Raw genomic sequence first — 22,209 nt, 5'->3', positions numbered from 1 at the left:
TACTAGATCAAACTTAGGGAATAATCATAGGAGAAGTAAATGGAGACTTTTTAGTGCTTCTGTTCCTTTAAGAATGGAGGCGGTGTCTGTACGGAAGCCAAGAGGGAGGGCATGTTCGCCACTTTGGCGGCTCTTTATTAATTACTGAAAATGACTGCGCAAATGCGATTGACTCACACCTATTATAGTGGCCGTTGTTCTCATCCCTGCTCGCCATTAATAAACGTGTTTCTGCTTGAAATAAGCGTTTGAAACAGCAGAGCTTGCTGTTTTGAGATTGGGGATTACAGAAAGGAACCTGGCAACCCAGGCTGTCATTTTTCCGGCGCGGGAAAATTGTAAACAGAGAAATAAGAAGGAAGGACATGGACGGAATTTAAATCTAACTTTATTCTTGTGTCCAGCCTGCAGAGATGTTCTTAGACGCTAAAGCAGCTAATAATTGCTAAACACCAACACGCTTTCGCTGCTAATGTTTGAAAAGTGAGAGAAAAGACGCCGCGTTTATAACGTAAACTAGCTGCGGCAGCACATTAAACGACGTGCGGTGTTAGAAAGTCAAATTGTGAACCCGGTGAAGTAATTGTAAATAACTTATCAACCCTGTGGTCACCATGGATCGCTACAATGAGGTAAAAATCCTGCTGAAAGGCTGGGAGCAGGGGTTCGTCAAACAGCACCAGAGGAAACCTAACAAGGTGATTTTCACGTAGCTGGCTGGCTGGCTAGCTAGCTAGAAGCACATGAACAACACACTGCTCTGAATGATAATATCTGGATCATTTGTTCGTAATTTGTGCTGTATTGTTGCTGTCAGTTTGCTGTCATAAAAGCTGAATTCATTTAATTTCCAGGACGACATTGACCAGGCTCCAGAAGAGACCAGGAGTGAGTATAGACCACAAACACAACACACATAGACAAACGTATCTCCATCTGCAGCATAAATATATAAGGTTTTACGGAATCAAGAGAGTGCTATAATAAATATATTTCCATCTGCAGCATAAATAAATAAAGTTTTATGGAATCAAGAGAGTGCTATAATAAAAGATAAATCTGTTTTAAAAAAATAAGGACGTAAATGTGTAAATATAAAGAAGAATAAATAAAAAATAAATAAATCTGTTAAAAATGAGGAAATGTGTAAATATGAAGAGGAATAACTCAAAGAACAAACAAAAAATCTGTTGAAAAATATGGAAATAAATGTGTAAATGTAAAGAGGAATAAAAACAAATCTGTTAAAAAATAAGGAAATAAATGTGTAAATATGAAGAGGAATAAAAATAAATCTGTTAAAAAAAATAAGGAAATAAATGTGTAAATATAAAGAGGAATAAAAAATAAATCTGTAAAAAAAATAAGGAAATAAATGTGTAAATATAAAGAGGAATAAGGGAAAATATAAAGAGGGGAAAGCAGACGAAAATATACCTTTGTGTTTCCATATTTATAAATTTATTTATTTATCTTTTTATTTATTCATCTTTATATTTACACATTGATTTCCTTATTTTTTTAACGGATTTATCTTTTATTATTTCACTCCTGTGATTCCATAAAGTTTAAGGACAGAAATAACTGTTTGTGTCTTTTTCTCGCAGAGTTGTATAAAGAGTACCGCAGTTTGAAACAAGCCAAAGAGAACAGCAGCAGTGATACAGCCAGTCACACTGAAGCCACAGCTGAGCGCAACAAAACCCAGAAGGTACTGAAAAAAAGTCTGATCAGATCCCTGGTTCTACCCTTGTCATCCATCCTTTACCTTCTTCATTAAGGTTTGTTGGCAGTTCAAAAACCAGCTTAAAGATAGATTAATTCAACCTTTTGGGCTGGAGTGGAACAGAAGATTGGCAGTTAAAGATTTGCAGGGTGTGATTTATTCTGCCCCAGTATGTCAGCATAAATTGTGAACTTCTAATATTAATGACATCTCTCCTTTTTCCACCTGCCATGCCGCTCCCAGCGACATTTTGATTCTTTCACTGCGTATTCTTTTGGCCTAGGCTCGTTCCTCATTTTCCTAGATAAGTCCAGCCACTTATTTTTGTCCTTGTCTCTGTGTTGATTTAGGAGTCAGACTGTTGGGGTGCCCATTTGAATCGCAGTGCATTACCAGTGGCTCCTCCCAGACTGACATCTGAGGACAGAGACAGTCTCAAGGCTTCCTCTCAGTATTATGGCCTAAAGCTGAAAAACAACCTGGCTTCTCTCAGTAAGGTGAGAGGGAAGAAAACCTGACCATACTCATTCTAGAAAGATGACAATAACAGTTATTTATTGAGTTTTAGATCTGTTGTTGAGATTTTTCTTTTCTTTCACTATCGAAGGAGAGACCTGCCTCGCTGAAGAAATCGTACTTTCCTGGTCGGGTTCCTCTGAACTCCTTGAAAGATGGAGAAACCGTAAGAACAAACAGCCCCAGTTCTGCTTCTGCCTCCGCAAAGATCACAGCTGACCCTGAATCTAGCCCCTTCTCACCAAGGTATTTAAGACAAAAAATGAAAGTATTTGCCTGTTACCTTAAGATTAAAGGATTATTTTTGCAAAATATTCAAACTGTAATATGTCAGCTGCACACAGATGCATATCTTTTCGGTATTTTTTATTTTTTCAGCAACCATTTTTAATCTACAACTATGATTATCTCTATCTGTTTTGATTTTCTCTTATGATAATTTTCTTAATATTATTTGTCTGATATGCTTTTATAGTAGTTTAAAGGTCGCTGCATTGATGAAATGGCTGAAAAATTTTGCAATTTGGAGTTTCAAGTACCTGATATTGCAGCATCTTTCTTACTTTTGTAAAGAACACCTTTGTGCCGTGACATTTATCAACGCTGCCGATACGTTTGCCGCTGCCAGCTTAAGTTTCTAAATCAGACAACTGTCTATGAACCTTGAATGCAACCACTCCATTATGATTTGTATGAGTCCTCCTTGTCATTGTGTTCTTGCTTTTAGAAGAATTAAGCCATTCCTGGGATCCCTGGCTTCAAAGACATTTCATCCAGTGGAGCCTGAGGAGCCGTTTGAACCATTTGAACCCGTCAGACAGTCCAGTGATGGACCTGCAGATGCTGCTAGTGATAGTATTAGTAGCAGCATTAATTCACATCTTGGTGCCTCCACTTTAGCTCCTTCTCCAGCCAGATCTTCTGCCTTCTTGTCATCTTTATCTCCTTCATGTACTGTAGGATTTCCTAAAGAAGATGCCACAGTCACAGAAAAGTTTAATGAAAGTAGAGGAGCTTCGGGAGAAAATCCAGAGACGTTAGGAACTCCATGTCGGGATTTTGATACTGCAGGTGTTGAAACTTCAGTTGGCTTTAAAGGAAGCCCGCAGATTGTTCGAGGTTTTAGGGGAGGAATCGTAGGTAAAGGCTTCAGAGGAAGACCCTCTCCTGCCAGCAGGCTGAGCTTTGTGGACAAGCAGTGGCTGGAGAGATGTCAGGTGTTTGGAGAGATGGAAGCTGAGGAGAGGCCTGGAGCTGGCAACCAGGAGATCAATGTGGAGAAAGCAGCAGAGAAAGAAAAGGAACGAGAAATAGAAGAGAAAATACAAGGAGGTGATGGAGTAGGAAAAGAGGAATCACAAAGAAAAGGATCACCAGACTTGGGAAGAGATAAAACAGCTGCACTGAAATCTGCTCAACGACATGCTGGAAAAGGAGGAGAAGAGAAGGAGAAAAGAAAGAGAGGTGAGGAGGAGGAAAAAGGACAGACATCACTTGAAGATGACACTGAGAATGGTCAAAAATCCAAAGGTACAAAGAAGAGAGGGAGGAAGAGGCAGAGAGAGGGGGATGACATGGATGGAGATGCTGCAGAAGAAGAAGGAGAGAAAAAGAGGCGAAGGAACAATAAAAAGAAAGAGGAGAGCCCTGATGTAAACCCCAGCTCAGGTCAGGGAGGAGCAGGGAAGAAAAAGAGAAGCAAGAATAAAGGAGAAGAGGATGGTGAAGAGAAGAAAGAAACCAAGGGACCGAAAAAGGTGAGTAGGATGCAGTAATGTTCATGTCATTTTGGTGCAAATGCATTGAATAAAGCTGAGCTGATTTATTATTTCTGCCAAGATGCCCCAAGAGAACCTGTTAGGAGAAATAGACGAGGAATTTGGACTGAACAGAACGTATCGGACGCAGTCTGTCAGAGCCAGGTGAGAACGAACGAGGATTTGAACTGCAAAATGGGGCCGAAGAATCTCTGCTTGTAGTCTGTCTAATTTCTGTCTCACTTTGACAGAGTTGCGAAAGGCGTGGAGGGAAACTTTGTGAAGATAAATCTAAAGAAGAAATCTCATGTCAAAGGGTATGCACTGAGAGGAGTCGGTCTCCGCAAACAGGTGGGTTTTTGTATTGAAAGTGTTAATTTTTCCATGTAGGATGCACACTCTACATGCTGATGTGTTTACTCCCCAGTCACTACACGATGTTATGTAGATTTTTTTTTAAAATGGATCTTCCTGCTTGCTAGGAACCTTAATTAGACTGATTTGCTTCATAAGTTCCTCTCAAATGTCACAAATCATCATTGTTTACTGTTAATTTCAAAATAAAATGAAATATATCCTCCCATTAAAATTCTCATGGAGATGGTGTATTTTTTCTTTTTTTTAAATATTTATTTATTTTCTTTCAGAAATATGAAGTCAGGTTGCCTTTATTTATTTAGAATGTGATCTGAAATTATTTCCATTTGAGACAAAGGAATAATAACACAAACTTACAGGACTGAAAGAAGTAAAAAGTACAAATAGTCATCTCTGGGCAATTAAACATCACATACAGTGTATTATAGAGGGGCATTAATTAGTTTCAATCAAGCAAGCACATGGTGAACAGAAAAACTCCCTTTTAACAGGATAAAAACTCTAACAGAACATGGCTGAGAGCATAGAGTATGAATACAACAAGCTCATCCTGTTAAACATGACTCAGTCACAGAACCAAATGTGTTCAGAGTCATAAAAATGTCTGTTTTGTGCTTCTTTGGCGCCAAGAATCTCTTGTGTGTGTTACAGTTGTACATGCAGAAGTTCCAGCTGAAAGGAGAGCGCTTTGGTGGAGGCGGCGGATATTTTGGCAGAGGAAGGCGAGGCGGCTTCAGAGGGGGATTCAATCGACAGGGCGACACCTGCTACAAGTGTGGAGGGACCGGACACTGGGCGATCGACTGCAAGGGGCGAGGTCAGGCAGTGACACACAAATGCAGCTGGATGCTCTGGTTTAAAATATACACTGTCTACTGTATATTCTCCAGAGGAAAGCCAGGTGCAACTCTGTAGTTAAAAAACTGTAAAATGATGAATCACCAGATTCCATCTCAGCTAGGCCCAGCTGCTTTTTGAATATTATTATCCCCCGCCTCCACGAAGTGGAAAAGGGGATATAGGTTTGGCCTCCGTCCGTCCGTCCGTCCGTCCGTCTGTCCGTCCATCCGTCTGACATGAAGGGGACAGCTTTTCTCGGAAACTATTACAGCTAGGATTACGAAATTTAGTGTGTAGCTTCACACCATGGACACCTTGATCAAGTTCGAAAATGAGACCTGTGCGATAATATTTAACAGAGTTATGGCCCTTTATCACTATTTTGGATATAGACTCATAGACATCACATATGGCGGGGGACATTGATGACCATGTCGTCTTGTTATCACTGCACTGATAACAATATAAGGATTTTTTTTTTTAGAAAATAACATTCCATAATAACTATGTAACTTGTATTATATTATCTGTCATTAAATGCATATATATCAGCTTCTGTGAACATTTTAAAGCCAGTCAGGGTCATAGTAGATATCCTTGACTCCTTATGTCTGATCTGTCTGATGGTATAAATGATCAGTATTAGTTTTTCTACGTGTTTTCAGCTGCTGGTGTGCTCATAAACAATTTACCATCAGATGTTTTGACTTGTTTCTCTCTGATCTCTATGTTGCAGCTCCTCCACCTCCTGTTCTTGACGACAAAGCGGCTGAAGAGGAGCCATTTGAGCTGCCCACGCTGGAGGATGTCGCCAGGGCGACGGGAACGCTGCGACCTCAGCCACTGGGTATGTGTTTTTCTTTTTGTGAAGATGCGATGAAGTGTAATCTAAGTCACACATCATGGGGCAGAATCTAAGACTTGACCATGTTCAGATGTTAAAAATCTTCAAAAAAAAAATCACCAGGAGAAATCAGCATTCGGAGGCAGCAGGATTTATTTGTCGACAAAAATCCCGGAGTAGTTTTTAGCAGTGATTAACACCACAAGAAAAAGTAAAGATACTGAGCTCTGCTTCGTCTTTTATGCTGTGAGAGTTGGTCATTTTTCTACGACTATAGGGCGTATGGTAGGAGTGATAGTTTTGACACTGTTTTATGTTTCTAAATCTGTTGATCAGATCATAATGCCACATGATCATATTTCATCCCTGGATCATTCCCTACAGAAGACTTGTGGTTGTCATTTGGTCGTGTTTTGCAGAAAACATACCCAGCATGTTCAGCCTTTTTGCACCACAACTTACCCTCATTATTTTGTGATAGATTTCATGCATATTATACCTTTATGTATTGTTATGTTTCTGAAAGTTATATAGCTTTAAATTTGCACCCTCGTGTTTTGAGTACTCCACATATCATTTTCTAAAACATCTTCGCATCAAAGTTACCGGTTATTCTTTGTGATCTTCCTTCTGTGTTTGTGTGTTTGTGTGTCCTCCACAGACACACACCATCCCATCAAACATCAGTTTATTACTAGAATATTCATCATTCTGTATTTATGAATAAATTTAAACTCTATTCTTCAGTTTAACAGCATTTGCCATAATTATATCAACTCCTACATTTAGTATATTGCAGCCAGAAAATACCACACTACAGATGCTGCTTTTTGCCTAAAGTGTTCAATTTGTCTGGGATGATATTTCTTTGTTTTTATAAATTTCAGTAATTAAAATTATCTAAAATGCTAAATACAACATAAAAATGTAATTGAAACCTTGGAAAATATACTGTCAAAAATTATACATGGCCTCATTAATGAAATAAAATTCAGTTTTCATCCCTTCAGTTTCACGTAAACACAAGATTTTCTTCCTTGAGTTGCAGTTTTTATCTTAGTGTTTCGTGTTAGCATCCTTTTTTCCCACCGTGTTTCAATCCTGATGTATTTCAGGGGCGTCTCCCAGCATCAAAGAGGAGCAACAGGAAAAGATGGCGGACGGTAACCGTAGCGACGAGGTGCTGCTGAATGTGATTCGTCCCGACTATGAACGTCCCGCTCCTCCACCTCCAATGGAGCCGCTTTATCGTCCCACAGAAGATGGGAAAGTTCAGGGTGAGTGATGTTAACACTGTATATTAGAAGCCCTGTGTGATTAAGTACAAATAGATATAGAAGTGATATGTTTGTCCATGTTTGCTTAGAAACACCTGATGACGTGTATTCTGCTCTGAGAGAACTTGGCTATCAGTCGTTTAGAGCAGGACAGGAGGAAGCCATCATGAGGATCCTCTCAGGTAAAGAGAACGCATTCACACGAGTTCATACATCTGTGTATCTATAATGTCTTCAAACACGTTTCTCTCTTTACCTCTACCTTCAGGCCTCTCTACCCTCGTAGTCTTGTCTACAGGGATGGGTAAATCATTGTGCTATCAGCTCCCAGCTTATCTGTATGCTCAGCGATCAAAATGCATCACTTTGGTCATTTCACCTCTCGTCTCTCTAATGGATGATCAGGTAAACACTCGAGAGCAAAGAGCAAATGCACATTGTCATGCTGCTGACAGATTGTTTTATGAATGTCCTGTTGTTGTGTGTGTAGCTGTCTGGCCTGCCTGCCAAGCTGAAGGCTGCCTGCATCCACTCCAACATGACGATGAAACAGAGAGAAGCTGCGATAGAAAAGGTAACGCACGCATTAGGACGACATTCAGGTATTAGCATGACATCACTGGTCCACATTCAAAGCTTCTTCTTTGTTAAGGTCATAATAAAAATTTGTGTTTCTACAATCGGATACAGTCATGCATGCTCCAGTGAGTTGCATACAGTGACATGTACAGAATGTAAATGAGAGAGAAAAAAAAAACTGTATTGTGCTGGATTAACATTCGGTGCTGAATATAACTTTAGGTTTTTACAGTCAGTCTTCAATGAGAGGAAGTTGGATCTTTCCAACCTTTCTGTAAAACTTTAAATCTCTAATAAAAACCTTGTCTTTCATACTTCTTCTCTGCCTCATTTCCTTATGGATTGAATGTTACAAACACAGTTTAGCATCTCAGTATCTCAGTGCTTCAACAGCTAATCTGAATTCTCTTACACTGTACTCAGATAATGTGATGACACAGTAATATATAGAGCAGTATTTTCATGCTGTCTCTGTCATCTATTTGTCCAGGTGAAGTCAGGCCAGGTGTGTGTGCTGCTCCTCTCTCCAGAGGCTCTGGTTGGTGGTGGAGGTTCAGGTTCAGGGTGTCTGCCGTCGGCTCAGGAGCTCCCTCCTGTGGCCTTTGCTTGCATAGACGAAGCTCACTGTGTGTCTGAGTGGTCGCACAATTTCAGGCCCTGCTATCTGAGGCTCTGTAAGGTGGGTTACTGCTGGTCAGTGAGTGCTTTTCTGGTCTTAGAGTTGCCCCGTTTTTCTTTGAGATGTCCTCCTGTACACGAGAAGAAAAATAAAGTCGGACATCATCAGATGCAAATGCAGTTAGTTGTTGTTTAAATGTCAGATGATTAGCAATGAAACCAACAGCTGATATTACTGTACAGATACTTTAGGAACACATATAAACAATGTGAACGTATTGAGTGTAGCAAGAACACAAAATCATGTGTGGCTTTTCCATTGGTAAACGCTGGTAGACCCAAGGATGGGGTTTTAAAGTTTGTAAGAATCATAGACAGTAAGAAAGAGTTTCTCTGTTTCTGCAGTTTATCAGAACAGTGCTTTTCCTATTTATTATGGCTTAAAAAGATGTCACAGTTGTCTTTTCTGTAGTGAATTGCACACATGCACAAGCAAAGCCTTCAATGGTAAATGTGAATTTGAGGCCACTTTTACTTAGGGATGGCCCGAATAGTGGTTTCTGGCCTTCGAATATTCGGGCCCTATTAAAGACGAATATCCGAATATTCGTTCCGCCCCTAAACATCCGACGGAGGGGAGGGGGGTGGCGGAGGTGCGGTAGTGGCGGCGGCGGCGGCTTGTGACACAGACGGCCCGAAAATTTTGATCCTTTTTCATTTTTTATAAAGTTCTGGCCAACATTTCCTGATGACAGATTGAACCCAGTGTAAACCGACCTTCGTTGCCTTCGTTTTGTCTTCAGCAGAGGTCTTCGGCATCTTGTCTTGTGTTTATGCAACGAAGTGAAGCGCGACGTCAGAGTCGGCAGCCACCCGGCCATTCGGGTGGTGTTTACAAACACCAATGGAGGAGCCGAAATGAGCCGAAGAACACGGCAGGATGAGCCGAAATGGGCCGAAGTTGCAGGGAAGAGACGAGCTCCGAATATTTTCGTCTGGGGGGAGGAGGGGGTGATCACATATGTGTATATGTTATAGACATATATGTGTATATGTTTATGTGATCACATGAAGAGATGAACCGATAAGTGCCGATGTGGGCCGAAGGCGGAGGGAAGACAGTAACGTGGCATATTCTTTCTGCCTGGTAATGTCCGACGGGGGGTGGGGGGGCGAATATTCGGATACCAAATTAATATCCGGATAGTGCCATAGCAAACGGATATTCGGGATATTCGGGTCCAGCCCTACTTACTGCACAAAGTCAACTAATTTCAGTGCCTGCCTTGATGACATTTTCATGAATGCAAACAAATGTTTTTACACTGACTTTCAGAAGCATGTCTCAGACTATAAATGTGTCTGCATTAGAAGCTGCTTTGCTGTTAGTCAGGGAAAAGATTGCGGTAGGTTGGTAAAGGAACATAGACGGCTCTTCAAACCAGCGTCCACCAAGTGCATATGCTGTGTCTGTCGCTGTTTAAAGCTTTTTATTGTGGGGTTTCTTTGTAGGTGCTACGGGAGCGTCTGGGAGTTAGGTGTTTGCTCGGACTCACAGCTACAGCCACTCTGTCCACTGCTCTGGACATCGCTCAACATCTGGACATCAGCGATCAAGACGGCATCGCAGTCAGATCTGCAGCCGTGCCTCCGAACCTGAATCTGTCCGTGTCGATGGACGGAGAAAAGGATCAGGTCTGATGACTTGTGTGTTTTTATGTCTATGACCAACTCGGTGCAGAGCAGAAATCTCATAGTCATATTTATAGCTGCTCATGTGTGGTTTCCTTTTCCCCTTCCCAGAACTCTTTACTTTTTTAGGTAGTTGGCCGTGTGTCTTTCTAGTAAAATTTGCAGCTCTCTCATGTTCCCCATGTGTCTCTCCTGTCTTTACATTTTCAGGCTTTAGTCTCGTTGCTAAAAGGTGATCGTTTCGGTTGTTTGGACTCCATCATTGTCTACTGCACCAGAAGAGAGGAAACTGTTCGTGTGGCAGCGCTGCTCAGAACCTGCCTTCAAGGCGTTCTGGTGAAAGAAAACCACCAAGTCAGTGGCAGCAGCCAGACACAAAACAACCCTATAGGACAGAGAAAGAAAGAACTGGGTACGTTTTATTCAGGATTTACTACTTTAAATTGGGAGAGAAATAAACATGGTATCAGAAAGAGTGGAATGTAAATGCAACCTTTGCCGTGGTGTGGAAGTATGTGTTGTATCCCTGCATTTGTTTAATATTGTAATCTTTCTGTGTCCTTCACTTGGCTTTGTCTGTTGTTTTTCCAATTCTATGTCTGTATTCAGCGCGGAAGAAGATCCGTAAACCGCTGAAGTGGCAGGCTGAGTCGTACCACGCCGGCCTGTCGGGGTCGGAGCGGCGACGTGTTCAGAACAACTTCATGTGCGGGGAGCTCAGAATCGTAGTGGCCACCGTGGCGTTTGGAATGGGCCTGGATAAATCTGACGTTCGTGGTATCATCCACTACAATATGCCCAAGGTTGGTAGTGATCTGATTTATCTGAAACAGAGTCTCTTCATACTGGACACAAAAGCACCATGAAATGTTTAGAATCTTACTAAACATCAAGCCTACTTCCAACAGGAATGAAGGATCTGTGAAGGAGATTGAAATCACTTATTCTTCGTCCATGTATTGATGTTTCACTGTCATTAAAAATATTGAATAAACATTCTGAAACCTATTAACAGATTCATATTTTCTTGATCTCTCCTTTGGACTTTTACCTGCAGGTATCTCTTTTTCAGTGCATATTTCAATCAAACTTTGACGATTCTCCATATTGCACGTTTTTTTCAGAGCTTTGAAAGCTACGTTCAGGAAATCGGGAGGGCAGGGAGAGACGGAGAACCGGCTCACTGTCACCTCTTCCTGGATCCTGAGGTCAGAATTGAAGTGTTAATTTAGGAAGAAAGCAAAGAGAAACTTAAAGCATTTCAGCTTTCACATCACAAAATGCATCAATGAATAACACCACTGTTATCTGACTGTTGATTCTATTGATGTAAATGAATGAATGAAGTGTTAAAGCGAGTGTATCAATTGACAGTAATGTTAGGACAATTGAGATAATTTATCAGATTAGTTGGGGGTGAAGTTTTTAGAAACAGCAGCTTTATTTAACACAGCTTGTAGATGTGTAAGCAAAGAAAAAGCCCAGTGTTGTTAAAGTGTTAAACTCACATCCATTATTCACTGTGTTATGAGGAAGTAGTGGCCCAGTGTGGGGAGGATTTACCAAACTGTACAGCACGTTCCTGATGTTGATTTAACTTTCTTGTACTTGGTGTACTTGTTTCTACAAATGAGTCAGTGTTTTTTTGTAGTTTTCCCTCAGGCTCGGACAGATTGTCAAATTCTGCACTCGTGATAATGTTTATTTTAAAGTCAGACATCTTCAGACGCTGCCTGGTTGTGCCGTTAAACCAGCAGCAAAATTAAATAAAGCTTTTATCTTTGCACTTCAGATAAACTTGTGATTTCACCCTATGTTGAATCCAGCATTTACATCCTGTTATTAATCAATACCTACACATTATTTAACTTCTTTAGTTTTACAGCTGGCCACATGCGAAGTCTTGAGGAAATAATCGGTGACTAGAAGTACCTTCAGGCTGTTGTGGGTCACAATAAAACTCACTGTCATCACACTGAGAGATAAAACAATACACTGAACTATTACACCTTTAAAGCCATATAATGCATTATGCTGTATATCTGTTTTTTGATAGTGCTCATCATAAAATTGTAATGTTTTTGGTTTCTTTAAAATTAAATACGTCACATTTAGTCATATATTTAAGCATCTGTATTGTTAGGTGCAGTCTATGTGGTTTTGCTGGTGTATTTCTCCATGATATTGTTTATTTGTTTCAGTTATAAATTCATTCTCTGTGACACTGGCTCTTTCTCCTCACTCGCCAACATATAAATTAACTCAATGCGTTACATTAATACACAGATTTTTAAATAAGTTTAACATGATCCTTTGTACATTTCAAGCTGTTTACAATACATGCATTTAACACGTAATCTTACTAGGGCTGGACCCGGATATCCCGAATATCTGAATATTCGTTCGCTACGGCACTATCCGTACATATACACACATGTCTATAACATATACACATATGTCTATAACATATACACATATGTCGATCACCCCCTCCTCCCCCCAGACGAAAATATTTGGAGCTCGTCTCTTCCCTGTGCCTTCGGTCCTTTTCGGCTCATCCCACCGTGTTCTTCGGCTCATTTCGGCTCCTCCATTGGTGTTTGTAAACACCACCTGAATGGCCGGGTGGCTGCCGACTCTGAAGTCACGCTTCACTTCGTTGCATAAACACAAGACAAGATGCTGAAGACCGGTGTTTGGGAATTCTTCAGTTTAAAGACTAAAGGAGGGCAAAATGTGGACCCGGGAGACCAGACGAACGGCTCCGAATATTCGGGCCGTCTCCGCCGCCGCCAACACCCCCCCCCCCCCCGGACGGTACGGGACGGAACGAATATCCGGATATTCATCTTATAGGGCCCGAATATTCGGAGGCCAGAAACCAGTATTTGGGCCAGCCCTAAATCTGACACATTCTCCAGCAAATAATTCACACATTCCTGCTTTTAGTAAATATATCTACTCCTTTTAATAACCTTCATAATTAATTGGATTTGCTTTTATTCCTGCTTATTTGACTTTGTTTTGCTGTTTTTTGAATTTTGTCCTCTTTCTTCAGAGACTTTCCCCTTGTCACCGTTTACTGTAAAGTACTGAATCACAGCGCCGGTTTCCTTGCACGTGAAAATCCTCTTGACACTAAAACTGACCGTGTCTTTGATTTTGGTGTGTCTGTGCAGGGTGGGGACCTCCATGAGCTGCGTCGCCACATCTACGCAGACACAGTGGACTACTACACAGTGAAACGACTGATCCAGAAAGTTTTCCCAGCATGCAAATGTAAACAGATCCACCAGAAACAACAGGAACTCTTCAAGGTGACTCCTCCTCTGGGTGTCTGCAGTCGTAGGGGTTTGGACTCCTCACTACAGAAATTCAAGTAAAAATGACTGTGTTTGTAGGATGTTGAAGACTCGGAGCTGTTGGAGATGATGGATGCGTGCGATCAGGAGAGCAGCCCGAATCCTCCGACTCAACAAGACCTGCTGCCTACAGATCAACCACAACCTGCTGCTACTCAGGTGATTAAAATGTTTTATAGTCAATTCATGAAAGAGAGTTAAATTTAGGCAACTCTGAAGCAACTGAGGAAATGAAAGAAAAAGTGTGAGATTGATCATTTTTACTTTATTATCTATTTAAGGCACCAAATCTCAATTTGGCTGAGCTACCAGTCCAAGAGGACCGAGATGAAAGATGGGAAAAGGAGGAAAAAGAGGAGGATGGGAAAGAAGAGCAGCCAGGTAAAGATGTGGCAGCTGATTGGCAGAAAGACCTGGAAGCGGAGAGCAGTGATTGGACAAGAGAGCGAGTGTGTCACACACATGAGAGAGCAATTCCCATCCAAGAGACTGTAGAGGCTCTGGACATCACAGAGGAAGGTGAGTGAAAACATGCGGCAGTAATTAAAGCAAAGAATCATTAGTGTGGTGGTAGGCACACGGAAAGATTAATAATCTGAAAATATGTTTAAAAATCTTTTCTAACTTGATGTACTAAAGCAGAATTTGCACCCGAACGGTCCAGAAATGGTAATCTAGTCAAGTTGTGTGATGTGAGAACTCGTGTAAATTCAAAATAAATGACAATTTAGTGGCTATGGTACAAGATGTGCTGCATCCAGTGAAAACAAAGGGAGTGCAGTGTAGAAATCAGCAGTATTTTTAGTTGGGCATATTTGGAAATGAACTGAAATTCAAGACGCTGAAAAAAGCAAACAAGCAGAACAAAGGTAGTTAGAATCAGTTTTATCGGCTCTCTGTTGGTTTTAAGATTTTACTGATCACTTTTATGATCTGTTGACCCTGTATGAGCCTGCTGGCAGACTTAGACCCTCAGGTGGATCCTTTTGGTCGTTCCAAAGCCGATTTTTAAATCTAAAGGTGACCGAGCGTTCTTCCATCAGGACCTCGACTTTGGAACGACCAGCCTGAGCAGATGAGGCTTGTAGAGCCAGTAATTTCTTTTAAATCACTTCTTTAAACCCACTTTTATGGACTTGCTTTTATGTGAGGTTTACTTTTAGCTTCAATTAGTTATAGTTTTCTATTCTGTATTTTAGATGTTCTCTCATTTTATTTTACTTTTAGCTGCTTGGTTCTTTAGTATGATGTCGTCTCTACAGTTCTTTAATTCTGTATGGTGTTTTTTTTACTTTTTATCTTGACCATCAATCTTGTTCCTTAATTTTAAAATTGCCTACTTCCTTTGTTTAAGTTGCATGCAAATCTAGAAAATTATTCATTTAATTTATTGTAATTTTTACTATTTATTTTTAATTGACTGCTCTGGCTTGTTTGGTTGTCTCTGTGTCGCATGTTTTAACCGTCAAAGCACTTTGTGAACGCTGTTCTTCAGGCTGCTATATAAATAAAGTTAATATTATTCTAATTGTTTAAAAAAAACAGAAAAGTTGTAAATTGATATTAGGTGAACAAAGCAATTATCAGTTCTGACTGTTTTGTATTTTTTCCAGGTGTGGAAACGCTGCTCTGCTATCTGGAGCTTCATCCTCAGCGCTTTGTGGAGCTTCTCCATCCCACGCTGTCTGTGTGTAAAATCAGCTGCTACAATGGACCGAGACAGCTGCAGAAAATCACTAAAATGTACAAAATGTTTGCCTGCGTTAGAGATTTTCTTGTAGAGTGCCCTTAAAAAGCTACATGATCACAAATGTACATTTCTTTACGTAGTAATCATCATCAGGATATCATTGGACAACTGATATGGGCAAGAAGAGATCTAATTTGTGTTTTATTTACCATTTTCTTCTCCACAGTTGCCCTCCAATCGCTGTGGTTTTGGCCAGGAAACGGATGGCAGGAGAGCAGGTGGAGGCGTGTGATCAGCTGGAGTTTGATGTCGTCGAGGTATCGGACACTATGGGATGGCAGCTTCCTCTCGTGAAGAGAGGACTCAGACAGCTGCAGTGGAGCTCCGGTAAAGATTTTTTTTATGGGCGTCTTTGTAATGTACTTAACTTTAATAATCCAATTTTAACATATTTTCACAAAACTTTCCATTTTTCATTTATATTAATGATTGTCCTTACATTTTTTCATCACACTGTGGTAGAGTTACACACAGCCTTACACAATCACCCTAAAAACACTCAAAACTAGAATGTGACTGTGGGTCGGTGTCAGTACAAACAGCAAAGACTCTTTATCGTGTATCATCGCCGTCATAAATATTTTTTCAGCTGGCGGTCGTAGCGGCGTCCTCGTTGAGTTCTCCTCCCCTTCTTTCTACTTCCGTTCCTACGGCGACCTGAGCGATGAAGAGATGGACAGAGTTTGTCAGTTCCTTCATAATCGAGTGCAGGACCAAGAGAGGACACAGCTGTACCAGCTCACAGCTTGTTTCAAAGCCTTCAAGAGGTACCATCTGTTTTTTTTTTAAGTAGCACTGGCTTTTTATTTTTTCAGTTAAGCGCCTCGAAGTTAATTTCTATTGCAGCTTACAGTCATTTCTGCTCAGATTTCTGAAAGATAAATTGTGAATCTGACTCAAATGGGACTTTTACTGATGTTTCAGTGTCTTTCCTTTAGTCATAGATGGTTGCTGGTTTTTTTGTTTTGTTTTGTTTTGTTGTGGGGTTTTTTTGCTGTTTTTTGTCTTTGTCTAAGCTTAAAATAAAGTTTTCTGAGCTCCACACAATATCTTGATTGAACAAATTTCCATGTTATTAAAGCTGAAGCTATTTGTCGTTTTATTTATTGATCTAGTAAAACAGGCAAATTAAATGTTTGTAAATTTAGTCTGTGATATGATGTTCTGTGACAGTAAAGGGTTTTGACTGTTGGGAAACTTGAGTTTTGGGAAATTGTGATGTGGTTTATCACAGTTTACTTACAGTTTATTATTAAAACAATTCCCCAAAACAAAATGATGAATCAATCAAGAAGGAAAATAAATGTTCGTGGCACCTTTGCTAATTAATCATGAATATCATTCCTGTGAAACTGTCAGGCCTGTATTTTAATAGCTAACCAGCTGCACTGTTGACATTCTGATTAGTTTTATCCTACCCCAATCTTGATGTGTGACTGTTTGTGTCCTTTGTCATTTGTGCAATTTATCCATTGTCTGTCTGTGAACTTGCCTACATTACCATTGTGTGTGTTGTGTTCCAGTGTTGCCTTCCGGAGTGTGTTGTCCTGTGTAGATGATTTGGACGAGAGTCGCAGTTTGCAGCTGAAAAACCTCCTCTCTGAATACTTTGACAAGAGACGAGACAGAGAACACTCGCTCAAACCGGTGGAGCTCGAGGAACTCGACAAGTTTAAGGTGAAAAACACACATTTGGAAAGTTTTAGTTGAATTCACATCTGTGGATGTTGTGGCTTACATTTGATGGTGTGTGTTTGTAGCTGATGGACTGGGAGAATCAGATCAGAGCAGACATTAGAAGTTTCCTCTGCAACCGAAGTGATGAGAAGTTTTCAGGAAGAGCTGTTGCGAGAATCTTGCATGGCATAGGTGAGGACACACACACACACACACACACACACACACACACACACACACACACACACACACACACACACACACACAATGGCAATCTCCCAAGACAATTTCCCGCAGAGCTGTGCATTCTTCCCATGGAGTAAAAATGTAGGACGAGGGAAAAAAAGGAAGAGAGGATGCTTGTTTCCATTCTGATGCTGAGATCCTTCGTCTCTCTCATCACTCACTTTATTTAGTGCTTCAGATGTAAGATTTTGAGGTAGGAGGTGGAACAGAAGTCGTGTCCTCAGTCCCATCCTGACACACTGAGCAGCAGGGCTTTTCTTTTTATTGAACCAGAATTTAAAGACTCCTCCAATGATTTACATACAGCTGGAATACTTGCGTATTTACACACACACCTGAGTGTGCTCCTACATAACAAACAAGCACAGGTGTCCCCCCAGAGCAAAAATATATTTTAATCTAATGCATTAGCAAAATAGTTTTCACACCTAAGTAGTACTTTTCTTTTTACGTTTTCTCACAAAATCTGTTTGTGTAGGTTTAATTTCACCTTAATAAGTTTTAGTTGCAGAATTTACTCTTTCAACCAGTGTATGGATCATGTACTGTAGATGACATACTCACTCATCTACTAAGCCATTCTCTGCCTGTACAGAATATCAATTACAAAGTCAGGTGGCAAATTATCAGTGACAGCAACCAGAAGGACTGAACCTTTAGACCTCTAGAGGTCACTAGAGAACCAGTTTAGAAATGTTTAGTTTCACTGAGGTGTGACTCCAAGAATTTAGCCTCTCAATTTACAAACGTAATCTACACACTATTAGATACAGACTTTAATTGCTATAAATAATCAATAAGGGATCATCTAAATTTGTGTCTGATTTCCCAATAACCTGATCTCATGCACTCATGTACTGACTCAGTGTGTAGTTGACATTGTGTATGTTGTTCTAACAGGGTTATAAGGGGATGCGTTTGTTTGTCATAATAACAAAAACTTTCTGTTATAAATGTAAATGTTATGATGTGGAAAAACAACTTTCAGAATACATTATTACATGAAACATTCTTTCATTTTTTGTGTGGTAGCAGAAGGGGCGTTATCAAAAACATCTGTAAAGATGGTAAAATGACGGTAACATGTAGGTCAGGTTTTCTTTGCAGGAAAACAACAGGTAGGAACACAAGACAATATTTACAAAGAGCAACATGTCTTGTCTGTTGTCCTTTTCTCTGTTGATTTATTTCCATTGTTTAATGTGTTTTTTCTCAGAAAATGGGCTTCACTGTGCAAGTCTTTGCAGTTTTTAAAAAATTGTCTTTTTCATGGCAGCACTGAGCTGAGGTCAGAAGTTCAACAAGGATTCGATTTGATCTGTAAACCATTTTCTCAGATTTTAAATGCTGAAAAGAATACCTGCTGACTGTTGAGCTTTCAACAGTTCTTTTGTTTTCTTTTGTGTTCTAGCAACAAAAGAGTTGTAGGTCCTTGCATCCAGAATTATAGAGTTTGAATTCCAGTTTCCTTTTGCGACTCTCAATTATTCAGTTCAGTTACTTTTTTAAAATTAAGATAGCATCAATTCAGAACTAAAGTCACGAGAGAAATCCATTATCCAGAGCTAACGAACAGAATGTATTTCATAGCAGCACTTAACTGAGAAAAAGTTGACAGTATATTTAGTAATTATATAATGTGTTTTGTTTTTATTTCAAGTTTTTCGTGTTTCACTTCTGTGCGACAAGCTCCACCTAAAGTCCATTCATCAAGTGCAGAACTCTCAATTAAGGACTTCCGTAAAGATGAAAACCGCTCTGTCTTTCAGGCAGTCCTTGTTATCCTGCTCAAACCTACGGCAAAGACAGACGTTTCTGGAGGAAGTACATCCAGTTTGATTTCAACCAGCTCATCAGACTGGCCACTCAGGAGATCATTCGCTTCAAGTGATTAATGCACCGTACGTGCATTCACTCCCTCAAACACCAGCTGTTTCATACGGACATTCCACCACGTTGAACTATTTAACTTTTGATGTTTTCCTTCATAGTATTTGTTTTATATGTTGGTTTAATAGATTTACTTTGTTTGAACTAATTATTAAAATCATTCTATTTTTCTAGTTTGGTCTTTCAATGATATTTATTTAAACAGATCTCATCAGAAACTCGGGAGAACATGAGCTTTTTATTAACTATTCTCAGAAACCGAGTGGGTTTGTTTGATCTAATGACTGAAGCCTCAAAGAAAAGTCCTGCCCTGTGTATGAAACGGTATGAGGAAGTAAAGAGAGAAAAATAAAGGCAGACCATGCACCCCCTTTGGCAGGAGAAGAAACTTTCAACGAGCAATAAGAGAACAAATACAACCTTGTGTTGAGTAGTGACTGTTGTTGGCCATGAGCTGCTTTCTGAAGTCATGTGTGGAATGTTTCCCCTCCTGTAAAATATTTACTCAACTTCATGTGACACGTGAATCATGTGAATAGAAAATTAAGTTTATGGTTGTTTTTATTCACTGTCCAAAGCAGTAGTGGAATGAATCTGCAGTTCTCAGTCATTTTACTGCAGTTGCTCTTGTTAGTCTTGCTAAATTTAGTTTGGTAGTGTTTGTCATTTATAAAGTGAAAAGAAAACAGCAGTCACGAGTACTGCCTCATGACTGCTAAACATAATGACAAAGCAAACTGTCGGATTCTTCTGCACTATATAGACATGAAAGAAGCTTCAATGTTCACCTGTAACGCTCAGCAAATAATGGAAAAAGTCTACTTTCCAGAGTGTCACCAGAGCGGAACTCATTGTTCTATTCTATTGACATGCCAGATGCCATGACAGAGTATTTCCACCTTAAAACCATAGTTTATAGAGTCAGAGTCACAAATACATGGGTTCAGACTTCTGGGTTTAGATTAAGGATACAATCTTTCCAATCGGTTTCTGTTTCCATGTATGGCTGAAATACTCCAATATTACAACTTGCCATTGTTTAGTGTAGAGAAGTTTTACAGTGTTTGAGTTGTAGGTGAGCTGGTGTGCTCCAGCTGCAGCAAATGAGAAGGGGTGACTGAAGAGAGAGGTGGGGGCTTCAATGATCCGTATATTCTAGAAGAAGCAACAGTGCAGAGCTACATCTAAGACATTTTAAGGCAGAATTAAAATTAATTAAAGCTGGAAGCAGCATTGAATGGGTCCTCGCATCCTTGCTGCTCAGCGAATTCAAGCATGTCCACCATGTCAAGAGTACCTACGATCAAGAGTACATTTTGACCTGTTTTGCTGATGAAGGCCGGACTCTGATCACACATGTAAAGTTTGAGGCAGATTGGAGCATGTGCAGGGCAGTTATACAGCACTTCCTGCGTCATGGCAAATTGTCAAAATTCTGCCAGGCGCCATTTCCACACCCTCAGACTTTAGCGGAGCATTTTGATAACCTTTGATCGGCCATGCCTGGTGTACATCCTGGCCAGGTCTGAGCTCAGTCAGGGTTGCCTTGTTTGAGTTTATTGCTTTTGAAAAAGTGCAAAAATTGTTTTTAAAAAAATGGTCCAAAAATTGACACATAATTCTAAATGGCCGACTTCCTGTTGTACTTTAAATATGGTTGTGACTTAAATTTTTGTACCTCTTGTCTGTAAATGTCATCAGGGCCAGACTGATCACACGTGAAGTTTCTGGCAGTTTGGAGCATGTACAAGCTTGTTATGCAGTATTTACTGTCAATCCACCAGGTGGCACTGCGACTGAGAGTGTATTTTGTCCTGTTTTTCTGATGAAGGCCGGACTCTAATCACATATGTAAAGTTTGAGACAGATTGGAGCATGTACGGGATAGTTATGAAGCACTTCCAACATCATGGCGAATTGTCAAAATTCTGCCAGGCGCCATTTCCACACCCTCAGACTTTAGCAGAGCATTTTGATAACCTTTGAGCAGCCATGCCTGGTGTACATCCTGGCCAAGTTTGAACTCAGTCAGGGTTGCCTTGTTTGAGTTTTTATCTTTTGAAAAAGTGCAGAAATTATTTTAAAACGAATGGTCCAAAAATTGACACATAATTCAAAATGGCCGACTTCCTGTTGCATTTTAAATATGGCTATGGGGTAAATTTTTGTACCTCTTGTCCGTGAATGTGATCAGGGCCAGAGTCTGATAACGCATGTGAAGTTTGAGACGGATTGGAGCATGAACAAGCTTGTTATGCAGCACTTCCTGTGTCATGGTGAATTGTCGAAATTCTGACAGGCGCCATTTCCACACCCTCAGACTTTTGCGGAGCATTTCGATAACCTTTGATCAACCATGCCTGGTGCAACATCCTGATTTGAGCTCTGTCAGGGTTACCTTGCTTGAGTTTATAGCTTTTGAAAAAGTGCAAAAATTGTTACAAAAAATGGTCCAAAATTTGACACATAATTCAAAATGGCCAACTTCCTGTTATACTTTAAGTATGGTTGTGAGGCAAATTTTCGTGCGTCTTGTCTGAACGTCATCAGGGCCAGAATCTGATCACAAATGTAAAGGTTGAGGCAGATTGGAGTGTGTACAAGCTTGTCCTCCGCTGCGCCAGTTTATTCAGTATGGCTCGGAACAATTCTTTAATCCACAAAGATATCTTTTCAACACACCACCTTTGGGCAGTCAACTTTTTCTGTAGAAGCTACGGCTCAGTGGAACGCCCTGCCTGATGACATTAAGAACTGTGTTTCTATCAGCAGTTTTAAAAATCTTGTCTCTTCGTTGGGCTTTAACGGTGGATTCTGTCTTTTGCATATCAGCTTCAACTCTGACAACATGTCATAGAGTGTGAAGAAATCCATTCAGTGAGTGCATACTCTGTATACTGAGAGTGAAATGAAGTTGTCATCTGTGACAGACAGCTGTAGGGATGCCTCCTGGCTGAGAGATGATGTCAAACCTTAACTGCTCAGTTATCATGGCTGTCTTCCACCATCTATTAATCTATTCGTCTGTAAATGTCAGTGAAAGGGTTATTTAAGCTA

The 22,209-nt window shown here is 40.2% G+C and overlaps 1 protein-coding gene across 1 annotated transcript; it reads left to right on the top strand.

Annotated features, from left to right (window-relative positions):
• Positions 1 to 162: 162 nt before the first annotated feature.
• recql4 (RecQ helicase-like 4) lies at positions 163 to 19,325 on the top strand. The gene is made up of 28 exons (XM_051956081.1): positions 163 to 698; positions 855 to 888; positions 1,608 to 1,711; positions 2,077 to 2,223; positions 2,334 to 2,488; positions 2,970 to 3,999; positions 4,082 to 4,164; positions 4,251 to 4,350; positions 5,029 to 5,194; positions 5,954 to 6,064; positions 7,177 to 7,338; positions 7,428 to 7,520; positions 7,607 to 7,743; positions 7,829 to 7,912; positions 8,408 to 8,596; positions 10,048 to 10,230; positions 10,438 to 10,639; positions 10,837 to 11,030; positions 11,352 to 11,435; positions 13,407 to 13,544; positions 13,629 to 13,748; positions 13,871 to 14,108; positions 15,203 to 15,332; positions 15,506 to 15,666; positions 15,929 to 16,106; positions 16,863 to 17,016; positions 17,100 to 17,208; positions 19,032 to 19,325. Exons 1-28 carry the CDS (start codon positions 615 to 617, stop codon positions 19,151 to 19,153), a joined length of 4,692 nt encoding a protein of 1,563 aa, XP_051812041.1. The 5' UTR covers positions 163 to 614; the 3' UTR covers positions 19,154 to 19,325.
• The last annotated feature ends 2,884 nt before the right edge of the window (positions 19,326 to 22,209 follow it).

This window comes from Acanthochromis polyacanthus, chromosome 11, assembly GCF_021347895.1.
Source record: "Acanthochromis polyacanthus isolate Apoly-LR-REF ecotype Palm Island chromosome 11, KAUST_Apoly_ChrSc, whole genome shotgun sequence".
Classification (NCBI taxonomy): Eukaryota; Metazoa; Chordata; class Actinopteri; family Pomacentridae; genus Acanthochromis; species Acanthochromis polyacanthus.
The sequence above is the reverse complement of the archived record's forward strand: the minus strand, read 5'-3'. Positions and strand labels throughout refer to the sequence as shown.